Consider the following 14483-nt stretch of genomic DNA (forward strand, 5'->3'; position numbering starts at 1 on the left):
ATGGTTGTGTGGAATATGTGTGTACCAGTCTTGGGAATCCCCTCAATGCAAAGTAACGAAACGCAGCTCAAAACACTATGCCTGCTACTTTCTTCTAGCACGCAAACATGTTACTCTGAAAAGTAAACACTTTATCAACACTCTTCTCCAATTTGACTCATTTTTCATGATTTTGCACAAGTGCAAAATTTTGATAAATCTGCCCACTTTTTTTAGCAGATTAGAAGACCTGTAAACACTTTCAGTTTCCAATAATTATCATTGCTAAAAGAAACATGCACTTATCTATCTTCCATTATTTCTGTCTAAAACAAACATTCTGCAAACATTTTTGCCTGTGTATCCTGCCTTACATATGTCCAAAACATTTGATTGAGAAGGAGCCATCTAAGGGCTCTGGGAAAGGTAAGGGAGGATGCTTGGGACATTAGCGGCTTCTTCATTACTCTAACTAACAATGGTACTACCTGTAATAATGGAATGTCACTTTGGTCCTGACCACCTTTTACTGGTCAAACAATTGTAAAGTCCTGTAATCTCACACAGCTGTAGTTTGTACATGTGATTGCCTGGATAGTTGAGTGGAGAGAGAAGCATACATGAGAGTTACAGAAAGAGGTAATGCCAGCCAGTGAAATATAGGTAGCTGTGAAGAAAGGTAGAGAGAACGAAGTAAAATAATGAGAGAGGTGAGGTACAGGGAACAGTGGAAGAAAGGGAGAACAAACAAAGAGATGAGGTAGTGAACAGATGCTAAGACAAATAGAGAGGCTACGTAGCAGCAGAGGAGTGGGTAAGAGCAGGGATAGAGAGACAAGATCTAGAGAGAGAAATGAAATACAGAACGACAAGGTAGCGAGTGGTGAAGTAGTGTTGGACTGACAGAATTACTGCATAAAAATATAGAGAGGTTAAGTAAAGACAAAGGTAAGGTAGAGAGAGGTGATGTAGGTGGAGCAGGGATACAGAAGGTGATATGGAAACTGCTGAGGGTGGGGAGAAGTAAAACAGAAAAGTGTGGTAGGGCAGTACTCATGTAGAGGCATCAAGAGTGGTAGAGTGTCCTGATCACATTAGCAGGGGGTCTTTTGTATAGTAGGGGTCCTGTGCAATTGCTAACTTTGCCCAGGCCCGAAAATGTTCAACTATGTCTTCCATACACATTTTCCCTTCATTAAATACAATAGGAGACATAACTCCACACCTAATATGGGTCGCAAGTTGGTTTGAGCAAGAGCTGAACTCTGAGACCTGAGTGCAATTAGCATTTTAGATTTCCTTCATGGACTTGTAACACAGACGACTGCCTCGTGCATGATTAATAAAGAGCTTCTTTTATGGCTAAATTTAGTCCTGATAATGAATCTTTGACCTCCAATGGAAAGTTAGATTGCCCGCCCAGGGCAGGTTGGGCATAGGGTATGCAGATTGCAAGCAGGGCCTGTGGGCAATCTTGCTAAGCACAGCTGAAGTCTGTAAGCAGCAAGGGCTAGCCGTTCACAGAAGGTGAGGTCCAAGGAACAGATGCATCAATTATTAAATCCATATTTGTAGAGTGCGCTTTTCACCCCAAGGGCTATCCAGGTGCTGCTTGAGGAGGAGCTACTCGAACAGCCAGTTCTTGTGTCCACTCCTGAAATTGGTGAGGGAGGTGGAGGTTCGGGGGTGGATGGGGAGGTCATTTCAGGCTTTGGCTGCAAGGTGAAAGAAGCCACGATCTCTGGCTCGGGTAAAATGGATGAGGGGGATGGTAGCGAGGGCCAGGGAGACCACAGGTGTCTGATGGGCTGGTGGAGGTCAGGCAGCAGTACAGGTATTCCAGTCCTGTGTCGTGCAGGGCTTTGTAGGTGTGCATGAGCAGCTTGAAAAGGCATCTTTTGATGGAGAGCCAGTGCATGCTATGGAGGTGATGTGGGAACTTCTGGGTAGGTCAAGAATGATTCTAGCTGCTGCATTCTGGATTGTTTGGAGACGTATGAGGAAGAGGGTGGTGATTCCAGCGTAGAAAGCATTTCCGTAGTCCAGTCGACTGGTGATGAGGGCAAGAGTGTTTGTTTTCGGGTGTCGTTGGGATCCATATGAAGATTTTGCAGAGCATTCTGAGGTTGTTGAAGCAGGTGGAAGCCACCAAGTTGACCTGGCGTCTCATGGGGATGTTGCTGTTGAGGATGATTCTGAGGTTGCAGGCATTGCTGGTTGCTGCTGATTGGAGGGCAGAGGGCCACCAGGAGTCGTCCTTCGGTGTTGTCGGTGTTGAGTCTGAGGCAGTGGACTGTCATCCAGTCGGTCATGGCATTACGGAAGTTTGCTCTGGTGGTGTCCATGTCTTCTGTGAGGGAGAGTATGAGCTGGGTGACATCAGCATAGAAGGTGATGTTGAGACCGTGGCTGCGAGTGATGGGTGCCAGAGGCGTCATGCATACATTTAACAGTGCGGGCTGAGTGAGGAGCCCTGGAGTATGCCGTAGATGATGCTCTTGGGGTCAGAGGTTTATTGCGTGAGGCAAATTCTCTGAGTGTGTCCAGAGAGGAATGAGGATAGAAGCTTGAGGGTGTTGCCATAGATGCCGATGAGGTGAAGTCTTTGGATAGGGAGGTGATGGGAGACGGTGTTGAAGGCCACTGACAGGTCGAGGAGGATCTGGCCTGCTGACTCACCGCAGTCAAGGATGGCTCTGACGTTGTCAGTGGTGGCTATAAGGGCAGTTTCTGTACTGTATTTTGAGCAAAAAACAAATTGGGAGGGTAAAGCAGGTAGTTGGATTCCAGGTAGTCGGTTAGTTGGCGGTTGACGGCTTTCTCCAGTATCTTGGCTGGGGAGGGGAAGAGCGAGATTGGGCAGTAATTTATGAGGTCGGATGGGTCTGCTGTGCATTTTTTAAGATGGGGTTTGACTCCTGCGTGCTCCCAGGTTCCAGGGAAGGTGGCAGAGCTTAAGCCGAGTTGTTGATGCTAGAGAGAGGTGGTTCAATTTCTTTGTGTCCCAGTTTGAGGGTAAGGTGGGGGCAGGGGTTGGTCGGAGCACCGGGGTGGATGGAGGACTTTTGTGGTTTCAGTGCAGAGAGGTGTCCAGTCCGTCAGGAAGTTGGGAGGGAGGAGGGTGAGAGGAGTGGAGAGGTCTGGCTGCAGCGGTTGGGGTTTAAAGATTTTGTAGATGTTGGCAATCATGGTGTGGAAGAGGTCGGTGAGTGAGTTGCAGAGGGACTGGGAGGGCTGGATGGAGTTTTTGATGGTGTCAGGGGAGGAGAGTTCTATGACATTGTGGAAAAGTTCTTTGGTGCAGTTGGTGGACTGGCGGCTGGTGGCGAATGTGGGTTTCTTTGCTTCTCTGATGGGGTGGTGGTAGGTTTTGAGGACTGTCTTGAAGGCTGTGTGGTCGACGGGGTCTCTGCTTGTGCGCCAGCGTCTCTCCAGAGGTTTGCTTTTGCGTTTTACAGCTTTGAGTTCGGGTGTGAACCCGTTGGCGTGCTTGTTGGTTCTACTGTTGCTGAGGGTTTTGATGGGAGCAATGTAGTCGGCAATGGAGAAGATTCATTTAGATAGGTGGGCGGCGGCTTGATTGACGCCGTCTTATGTGTGGAGTATGGTGGTGTTGAGGGTGGTCTTCCATAGGGATTCGGTAATGATGCTCCAGCTGGGGCGGGTAGTGGGGGGGGCAGAGTGACGGTGGCCTGTCAGACGACATTGATGGTGAACTGGACGATGCTGTGGTCCATCCAGGTGAGCTCGGTTGGGTGGCTGAACTATATCTTGTCACTGGATGTGAAAATAAGGTTGAGGGTGTGGCCGTGTTGTGCAAGGGGTCGGTGATGATCTGTTTGAAGTCCAGTTTGTCCATGGTGTCAACCTGGGTGGCCGAGTTGGTGTCTGAGAGGACTTCGAGGAGGAGGTTGAGATCGCAGAGGAAGAGGTAATGTCTGGATTCCACGGCAAAGGTGGCCGTGATTTCAGAGATGGTGTTGCAGAAGGGGGTCAGGGTCCACATGGTCTATAGATGAGGGTGCCATTGACTGTTGAATTGGCGTTGGCGTGCAGGAGGAAGTTGAGGTGTTACGTGTCAGGACAGGGGAGCGGGGTCTCAGAGGTGGTGAGCCTGTACGTGTCCTTGTGAATGATGGCGATTCCTCCTCCAGGTCTGTCTGGCCGGTCCTTGTGGGTCAATTTTTAACCAGTTGGAGTGGCCGTGGCTATGTTGGTGGCTGAGGGGTCCTTGAGCCAGATCTCTGTGAGGAATACTATGTCGGACTGATGGTGGTGATGGAGTCCCAGAGTAAGATGGCGGGCTTGGTCAGGGAGCAGATGTTGAGTAGAATGCATCAAAGTTTGGGCTGGTAGTCGGTGGTCTTTGTAGGGGCCCATGGTTCCGAGGAGTTGCAGGTGGAGGTAAGCGAAAACTCCTTCTGTGCCTACGGGTGAGCAGGTGCAGCAGAGGGCACTGAGACGTCCTGGGCCCATTCCTCGGAGAGTGGAGCTAGAGTAGCATTGGACCGGGGGTTCAGGTGCTGGGCGCAGACAGGCTTGCCATTGGTGCACCGGCAGCACGGTCCTGCAGCGGCCAGTATTAGGTATCCTGTGGGGAGGGGGAGAGGGGGAAGAGTGGTGTGCAGGTCTGGGGGGCGAAGTATGTGACGCGCTAGAGTTGTGTGTGATTTCTACAATGGTTCTTGCTTACACAAGTGCAGAATAATGCAAATGTACACCTGGAACTTACACAGTGCTGTTCCATCTAGTTCCATCCAACCATTGGAATTCTTCCTCCAATTTATAAAGACCAATCCATGGATATCTCCTACCGTATTCTTTGAGTAGTTCACTCTGCAAACAAAAGCACAATGAAGCACATTATTGTTAGCAACACAAACTTTTCAAGTGACCTTATATCCATATGAAATGATTTTAAGTAAACTATTGCCATGAAAGTAAAAGCACATGGGACACTGCAGGGTGAAATAGCCCCTCCCAGAAAAAACTAAATTGAAACATAATGCTGCAAACAATGTACGTTAGGAACCAGACTGTTATAGAATACAAGATGAAAAGATGTAGCAGCGTACACATAGAGACAGTTGTGGGACGTGCAGTGTGAGAGGATATAGTAAGTAACTGAGATACAGGTGCAAATGGGAGGGATATTAATTGGCTGTTTGAACCTGGTGTAGTGAGAGGACATGAAAAGATGCGATGAGGAAAGTAATCTGAACTAAAGCCGAGCCAAGCTCTAGATGGGAATTAATCAGGGGGGTGCTTATAAATGGGTGAACTGTGGGAGGATAGAGGAATGGTGGTGGAGCAATCTGTATCTGGAAGAGTGGAGGACACGCTCAGATATAGCTGGAACCAGATGCTGGGATTCATCAGACTTCAAGCCCTTCATTGAAAAGGGTGAGCCAGAGGTCAGCGCTATATGGCTTTATAGCTCTAGGGACCACAGACAATAGAAGTGAGTTGTGTTATTTAGCCAAGGTATGAGAAAGGGGCTAAAAGGTGGTCCAAAAGTGCAAGGAGTCAGTTCTACAAGAAAATGACTGGAATTGTGACATGCCTTATGGTGTTTGTCAAAGTGAGTGCAACATAAACCTTGTTATGATACCTGTAGAAAAGGATAATCAGGAGCCAAAGCTGAAAGGACTTGTATTGAGAATGTGGAAGGTTAGGTGGAGGGCTAACATTCCACAGGGACCAGCTTATTAGCTCTGATCTCACTTCCAACCTTGACATTTAATCACACACTGGATAGGTCAATGTTAGTCAGACCTCTTGGCTGGATGTCTTCAACTGTTGGTAAAGGAGGAAATTATATACAAGGCAATCGACCCTTTCATTGTATAGGTGTATGCATCTTGACCCCTCTGTGACCAATGGGATCTCTGTCATTAGCAGAAACAGCATCCTTATGGCGAAGTATTCCTTCATTAAATGAATCTAAAGGGGAGGTATAATTGATAGTAACAATTTGATAACCCTCCTTGTTGCTTTACTGGATTGGTTGTTATCAGTATACAAATATCTCCTCATATTACCAGGGAAGGCCAGTTTTCAGCAGTGCATTCCACAGGTTTTATTTACTAGCTTTTCAGTTCTTTACTTATCCACAAAGGAATAATTCATCAGGTAGATGTGTAAATACATTTGTAGTTCAGTGATGTAAACGTTACTTTGTCCTAATCAGATTAGTCCATCATTTGTATTTCCATGTAATAATTGATAGAGATCTCACTTCCTTGCACTGAAGAAATCATGATTTTTTGATAGGCAAAGATTGATTTATTTAAAAAAATATATATTAGAAGATGTTCAGCTTGACCGAGAAGCAATATTCTGAACATTTTATGACAAGGCCAAAATAGTGTCTATGTAGGTCAACTTCTCATTAAACTACCACTGAGAAGCACATAAAGTTCATGCAGTTGTGGAAATCTGAAATAATTCCAATTAGCATGAGCTGAAGCCATCTTGGTGAGGCATCCATTTTGTTAGCTATGCAATTCTCCCTTCCTCTGCTGCTCATCTTTTTTCTGCCTGTGCTATCTATTTTAGTTGACTTCCTGACTCAGCTAAAAGCAATGTACGTGCTGAGAGTTTGTAGCTGCCAGTACACCTATTAAATGTCAATAATTTACTATTGCCATAAGCACTCCTGCTCCCCCTCCCACTTTGCTGACCATGTGTTTTTTCATCTGTCCTTGTTTGCTGAAAACTATTTCTAAAACTTGTCTTCCTATTTCTGTTCACATGCTTACAATGCACAAAATCTGTATATAAGCTCTGTGTTCTGTGACTTCAGCGTACTACCCCCTGCAGCACTCGAGGGTGTTGTATTGACGTAGTCCCACTCATGAGTGATTAAACGTGTTATTTGAATTCCAGATTCAGTGCCGATCTCTATTTTGTTGGTCTACGGACCCGTGGACAAGATAAGGGTGACCCCTGCACCGGTGTGCTCATTAAAATGCACATTTCCACACAGTGGTACCTGTCTAAAGGGATGCTGCCTAGGAGAACTGCAGTGCCATCTCATCTGGGAAGTTGCAGTCACCCGTATGGTAACTTATTCCAAAACACAGCTCTAGTCAGGTACAATGGATTGCTTGGACAGATCAGTGCTCATATCCACAGTAGCAATTAATACAAAGGCGTGTCTTGAGGTCATGGAAGCTTTAATCTTGAGTGAGTGTTAGCAGAGTGCCAGCTGCTAATCAAGAAGCATGCAATGACACTTCCAAACACGCAGTGTCAAATTGGGGCCTAAAACTAGCAGGGAAAGAGAGACGTCACGAAAATCCAACACATTTTGGATGAGTAGGAAAGACAACTCTTTAAACTAAACAAAAAGGCTGTTTGATTACAGCCCCCAAAATCGACATTTTCAAGAGAGAAGGTTACGATTTCCTCATAGGCTGAAAGAAAGGACCGATGAAGAGCTGCAAGCAGAAGGTTCTCACATTAGCGAGAATGCCTACTGAAAAACATCCACGATATTGCTGATTGCTTTCTGGTAAACACAGATCACTCAGTGGAAGTTCTTGCACATGCAGTAATATGGGCAAGAGTTGAAGTCTTAACAAAGACTGCTTTAGCTGTTACAGTTGCAGGAATAAAGTAGAATGCCCTACTCTTAACAGGACAGACGCGCCCAATTGAGAGGATTTCATTGTGACCGTGTATAGCCTAGTAAGACGTTTCCGCGGGATTGCGATGATATACAAGTGTTGCAGCGCTGCAAGGGTCGGGGGGCTCAGGGAAAGTATCATAGGTCGCCCGGCAGGTCGCTCACAATTGGATATATAGCAGTGTGTCTAGCGCCATGGTCTCCCTCGCCAAAGGGTTGGACAGTGATCCCAGGAACTGTCCTCCAGTGAACAGATCCACAATAGTTATAACTCCCAGCTCAGCAGCCCTACCCACGGACCCTTTGCTGACGGGACGTGTAAACTGGGACTCCAGCACGGCTCCGGAGTCCATACCACAACCACCGCATACATTCTAAAGGGTATATTTTGCCTTGAGGTGCTTTGTATTTGCAGAACAAGGCAATCGTCAGTGGCAATGGCGCCGCCCGGACCCGCTCCACCACCACATGTGGCTGAAAGGGAGTGAGGTACAACCAATGATGCAGGAAACTTGCCTGTGTGCTTAGGGCATATGTCTGCAGGTCCGATGCCCCCAACCAACCTCTCACCAGCGGCAGCACCAGCACCACATACTTTACTCTGGGCTGTTGCCCTGCCCAAGTAAGCGTTATTAGATGAGACCTTAGTAATTTAAAGAAACGTGCCGTGAGGGGTTTCATAATATTTCCAAAAAGATATAAAAACTTGGGTAGGACCACCATCTTCGCTATCGCAATGCGTCTGGCGAGGGACAGCGGCAGACTTGTCCAGATTGGAATGCATGACTCAAACCATTCTACGGCACACCCATAGTTAGCCCTCCAAAGCTCATCTATATCTTGGCTTAGCCATATTCCAAGGTATTGGACTGGCTCAGTGGCCCATCTGAATGGGTATTCTGTGGGACAAGGGACAGTTACATCAGTGAGTGGGAATAGTACCGACTTACCCCAGTTGCTCTGGACACTGGAGTAACCGCCAAGGTGTATCATCTCACGCGTCAGAGGTGCAAGATTGGTGCTTGGGTCACGGACGTAGAGGGTGATATCGTCTGCATACACCAACACCACCAGACCTCGGGTGGTAAAACCAATTCCAAGCTCTGCATGGTACTTCCGTAGCCTCGCAGACAGTGGCTTCATGGTGATAGCAAAAAGAAGAGGGTACGAGGAGCAGCCCTGTCAGGTACCGTAGGTTATTTCAAAACGTTCAGATATTTGACCATTTAAGCTCACACAGGGGACCGGCATGGAGTATAAAAGCTGGACTTCCTGATTGAAATTTGTACTGAACCCCAGTCTCGCCATCAGCGAGAAGAGAAACGGCCACTCCAGTGTGTCAAATACCTTTGTGGCGTCAAGTAGAGCCGCCACCACCTGCACCGAGGTGTTGATGTGGTGAATGACAGCAAAGATGGTGTGTAAGTTGCGAGATGTCCCGCGCCGGGTATAAAGCAGGACTTATCCAGGCGTGCGATCAAGGGAATGAGAGGCAGCAGGTGGTTTGCCAAAATTCTTGCGTAGATTTTGGCATTGATATTGATTAAAGAGAGGGGTCTGTAGGAGTCGCATATCTCCAGTGGTTTGTCCGGTTTGAGAATTGTGACTATTAGGGCCTCGCGCAGGGACGGAGGAAGCTGACCCACCGACAGCGACTCATGATACATGTCAATGAGGTGCGGAATTAGCAGGCCTGCATATTCCTTGTAAAAGGTGGGCTTGAGCCCGTCATAACCAGGAGCCTTACCAACCAGCATGCCAGCAATGACCTCGCTATCTCCTCCAGGGTTATCGGAGCACTAGGTGGTCCTTGTGGCCTGTCCCCATCCAGAACAGCTCTATGATGTCTAGGTATTCTTGTAATGCCAACCGGACTGTAGTCGTACTCGCCGTGTACAGCTTGGCATAAAAGGGAGACATAACCTCAGGTAGCGCGGCCGGGGAGGCGATCAATTGATCATTACAGTTTTTCAGTTCTGCCACATAGGCCGAGGCATGTGGTTTGCGCAAAAGTCCTGTCAGGGTCTTACTGGGTGGATCTCTCTCCCCATAGCACCTCGCCCCCACCTCTTTCCCTAAATATTTCACCTCACTTTCTGCTTCCTCATTGTACTTAGATATCTTTTCTCTAATGTCCGCCAGTGTGGTTTCGTTGGGGGTGGTGTGGTGGCCTGCGCAAACTCCAGTCTGCCGATCTCAGCCTCCAAATTGCTCAGAGTTCCCCGTATTGCCTTTAGCACTCCTGCCTGCTTCGTAATGCATTCCCCACGCAGCACAAACTTAAAAGACTCCCGTAATATGGATAGCGATTCCACCGTGTCTACATTGTTTGCATAGTAATCTATGGTAGCAGAGCGTATTTCCTCCCGGGAACGCGGCGTTTCGTAGGGCATGTGGGGGGAGCTGCCAAGAGAAAGCCAGCAGGCCGGTCTGCGGTATTATCAGCATCAGGTGCACTGGGGCGGGGTCCAAGAGCGTCCGGGGAAGGTGATCCACCATTACAGTCCAAGTGGCCACAACCCTGGTCGCCAACCAAAACTCTGTGTCACAAAGAGCCATGGTATGTAGAGTGGCAGTTACTGCTTCTCTGTGTCGCCAAATATCAATCGGGTGCATTATCTTCAAATATGGTCCTAGGAGTGTCCGCTGCCTGTGGGTGATCCTGATCCTGTCTGGCCTGAGTGGTCCAGCGGGGAGTTTAGTGCAATGCTGAAATCTCCGCCTCCACACCACCGCCACAGGGACCAGTCCTGCCACCTGTCTTCAAGCCCACGTGAAGAAACCCCGGGTCATCCTTATTAGGCCCGTACACAGCCACTAGTATCATGGGAGGCTGGAATAGTTTCCCTGCGATGATAACATATCTCCCCTCCTTGTCTATGAGTGTTTGAGTGGTACTCCATGGTGTCCCCCTCCTGAGCAGGACAGCAACCCACCTCCCATAGTTAGAATATACGGATGAGTAAGCTTCGTCAGACCTGCGGGCCCGGAGACTGGCCTCAGTGACCTCTGTCTGGTGTGTCTCTTGCAGGAAGCACAAATCCAATCCCTGTCTGGCAAGGTAGGCATGCACTAGCCTCGATTTCTGGTCGTAATTAAGACCTCGGACATTCCAAGTCATGCAGGTTATTTTAGCCATACCGGCTGGTGCGTTTCATGGGCATGTTGCAATGTGGGGGGAGTTCCTGACACTGCACTCGAGGGGTGGGGGGGTGGGGTGAGGACGCGAATGCACTTTAAAGTGTCACATGTGTTGCAAGTGTCTTTCTGAGCACAGTTTCGACCCGTCTGGCCTGTCATCTCTGCCCTTTCCCTGAAAACAAACCCCACCCCCATAGTAGTGATTAGCTGTGTCTCTCCTTTTTTGGTCTTTTGCGCCGGGATGCCCCCGGGTAAGCTGAGCGCATTATAAATTTCATATTATTATTATTATTATTATTACCCTCCCACACTTTGCCTGCAAACACTACCCCACTGAAATAGAGCCCCGAAATCCCAAACCCTCCCTACCCTCCCACACCAACTCCCCCAATTAGGTTGTGACATTCTGCCCGCCCTCCTCTCCATTCCGCAACTTAGGAGGTCCATCTGAAAGTACTTAGGGAACTATCCCGTGGGGGCATGGCCACTTCTGGCGTCCTCCCCTGTCAGCAAGGACAGGGCAGCCAAGCCATACTCAGTGTTGTGGACTTTTGAATATGCACTAGGATAGGTAGCGCCTTTTCCCCTGTGGGGGCATCACAGTTCAGCAAGGATGTGTCAGTTCTTGTGTTGGTTTGTTTCTGGTCCAGTTCACCAGCATCGCTTGGTGTTGGTGCGTTAATCGTTGTCGCTGGTGGTGCCTTTGTCTTGAGGGTCAGGGGTTCTGGGGGGCGCCCACTGTGCTTTTTCCAGTTTCTTGGCGAATGTCAGTGCGCCTTTCGGATCCATGAAAAGCTGCATCGTCTTCTCTCTTGATGCATAGCTTGGCCGGAAAAAGCAGGGCATACGGTACTTCCCAACGTGCAGCCTGGACCGCCAGTGTGAAGTCTGGGGAAAAAGGAGAGAACATTACCTTGGTGTCTCACCTTTCCTATTTCATGTGAAGAGCGCAGAACCGTGTCCCTGGTCTCGATAATTTAATAGTTTGGCCACTATTGGATGTGCAGGCACCCTTGGCAGCGTTCTGAGGCCCAACGATCTGTGCACCCACTCCACAATAATGACTAAGGAAGGAACATTTCCAAAGAGTTTGCGCAGCAGTGCCTCCACATAATCTTCCATCCGTTATATTGCAGTGGACTGTGGGACCCCCGTGATTCGGAGGTTGTTCCACCTGGAACGTGATTCTAGGGGATGTATGTCGTTACAACGCACACTTTTACAACGCATGCACTTACAATGCATTTTTTACAACGCAACATCCACTACAACGCATTCCATTACATCGCATGACACTACAACGCATTTTTAAAAACTACCTTTACAACGCATTCCATTACATCGCATGCTACCTTTACAACGCATACCATTACAACGCATAATATTACATTTAAGGTAAGTATTGGATAGTATAGGGGTAAAAATTACTATTCTTACTCCAGGGGGTGCAACAGTAGGGTAAGTATTGGTTAGTATAGGGGTAAAAATTACTATTCTTACTCCAGGGGGTTCAACAGTAGGGTAAGTGTTGGATATTATGGGGGTAAAAATTACTATTCTAACTCCAGGGGGTGCAACAGTAGGGTAAGTGTTGGATAGTATGGGGGTAAAAATTACTATTCTAACTCCAGGGGGTGCAACAGTAGGGTAAGTGTTGGATAGTATAGGGGTAAAAATGACTATTCTAACTCCAGAGGGTGCAACAGTAGGGTAAGTGTTGAATAGTATGGGGGTAAAAATTACTATTCTAACTCCAGGGGGTGCAACAGTAGGGTAAGTGTTGGATAGTGTAGGGGTTTTAATGTAATATTATGTGTTGTAATGGTATGCGTTGTAAAGGTAGTATGCGATGTAATGGAATGCGTTGTAAAGGTAGTTTTTAAAAATGCGTTGTAGTGTCATGCAATGTAATGGAATGCGTTGTAGTGGATGTTGCGTTGTAAAAAATGCGTTGTAAATGTAGTGCGTTGTAATAGTTGCGTTGTAAAGGTTGTTCCCCGATTCTAGGTCCTCATTCTTAGCTTTAATCAATTCCAGCACCTTGTCCATCTTCAGCAGCCACTGTTTGTCCTCTGTCAGGGCATCGTCATTGTCTGAAACCCAGGCCTCCAGCTGCACAATTTTAGCATTGTGGGTGGTTTTAACTTGATCTAGGCAGGCAGATAACTGGTCCAGGTTAGAGTCAATTGTGTGCAGGCTGGTTTTAACCTCCAGTAGTATAGAGCGAAGATAATCATCACGGTAGGTAGCATTCTCCGTTTGCATTGCGTGCTCTTCTGCCTCTTGGGGGGCGGGGGGGTCATCCTGTCTGGTTTGCCATCTGCTCTCGAAGGAGAGCTTAGACTGCTTAGTGTCTGCTTTCCACACGATAGTCGCAACGTCCTCACTTGGCCTGCGCTGTAGGGTCTTGTGCATTCTGCGGTTCGCCTGCTTTACGCCTGTTTTTGTGAGGTTATAGAGACCAGGTTGTAACAATATAAACAGTAGTGGCGTAAATACCCCACACTCCCCAGTTCAGCGCAGGAGCGAGGGGGTGGGTGATTTCAGCACTCTGGTTCCCACCTCGCAATCTCTTCCTTCCAAGCTTCCACCACTGCTAGAAGTTTGTTGTTTTCCTTTCCCCCTTTTTCCTTTTTTAAAAACTTTATCGGATTATGGCTGGCGTGGTCAGTGTCCAATATTATGCTCAGGCCACTCTCGTGGATTCAAGCGGGAGGGCCACCATCCCCGACCCGCTCGCCTGTGGTCCTGCGCACGCCTCCTCTGCGACCTGGTACTCTTCAAGTGCTACGGCGGCAGCAGTTTTCACTCATCAGGCCTGGCGATCGCCCTGGCGTTCCTCTTGGGCGGTCATGGGTCCTGAGCTGCTACCACAGTCACAGTCTCCTGCTTCTGTTCTCCCCCCAAACAGGTGAGTCTTCTGTTCTTGTGCAGCACCATCTGTGGGCCACCGACCAGGCCGCCGCAGCACAGACCTGGCACCCCGGCCCAGGCACCCCAGAGCTGTGTGGCCTCGCCACCTAGGAACTCACAGGTCACACCACGGTGTGTCCGTTTACGGCATCCTCCTGTTAGTTCGCCTCTGACAAAAATGATATTTCGCACCCCCGGGGTGTGAGGCTCAACTTCAGGTGTGTGGGGTCTGCACAGTGTCCCGCAGTCTGCAGGCTTTCGACATATTATTAGGCTTGGACTTAGAGTGCAGCCATCTTGCAGCCGGCGAAGCCACGCCCCCGTAGTGGGCTCAATGTTGATGAGGATGGAGGCAATGACTGACTAGTGATACAAGATGTGATGAAGACACAGGACCTTAAAACAAATGATTGTCGCCTATTATGAGGATACATCCTCCTGTACGTCGACAACAACACAAATATTTCCGATGGCATTGCCTTCATTCCTAAGACATCCTTTCACTGTAAATGGTTTAGTATGAAGAGTTTCGTCCCCCCTATGATTCACTCTGAAGATCATGAACTCAACATCAAAATCAATGAAAATTGATATTTTATATCGCTAACTTGATAAAAAGAGCTCCTTGTTAAATAATTTCATGGAGTATTTAGCAACTTATCTCCAACAGTCAGATTTTTGGGGGAGATACCTATCTCCATTGTGAGAGGGAAGAGGATACCAAATATCCCTCTTCAGACCTGTTTAATTTGACAACAACTTTGCTCTTGACCAGTTTATTGCAAAGAAAAACACGTTCAAATCGCAAACCCTCTCAGGT

General features: G+C 47.9%; 1 protein-coding gene across 27 annotated transcripts in view; it reads right to left on the reverse strand.

The window, feature by feature from the left end:
• Positions 1–14483, reverse strand: part of LOC146813293 (uncharacterized) — a 455769-nt gene that overhangs the window by 13468 nt on the left and 427818 nt on the right. For all 27 annotated transcript variants that reach the window (XM_085620134.1, XM_085620133.1, XM_085620117.1 and 24 more), the window contains one exon: positions 4712–4815. In XM_085620134.1, coding sequence (XP_085476260.1) covers positions 4712–4815 — 104 coding nt within the window. The remainder of the gene's footprint in view (positions 1–4711; positions 4816–14483) is intronic.

The sequence above is a fragment of the Triturus cristatus genome, chromosome 7, assembly GCF_964204655.1.
Source record: "Triturus cristatus chromosome 7, aTriCri1.1, whole genome shotgun sequence".
NCBI lineage: Eukaryota > Metazoa > Chordata > Amphibia > Caudata > Salamandridae > Triturus > Triturus cristatus.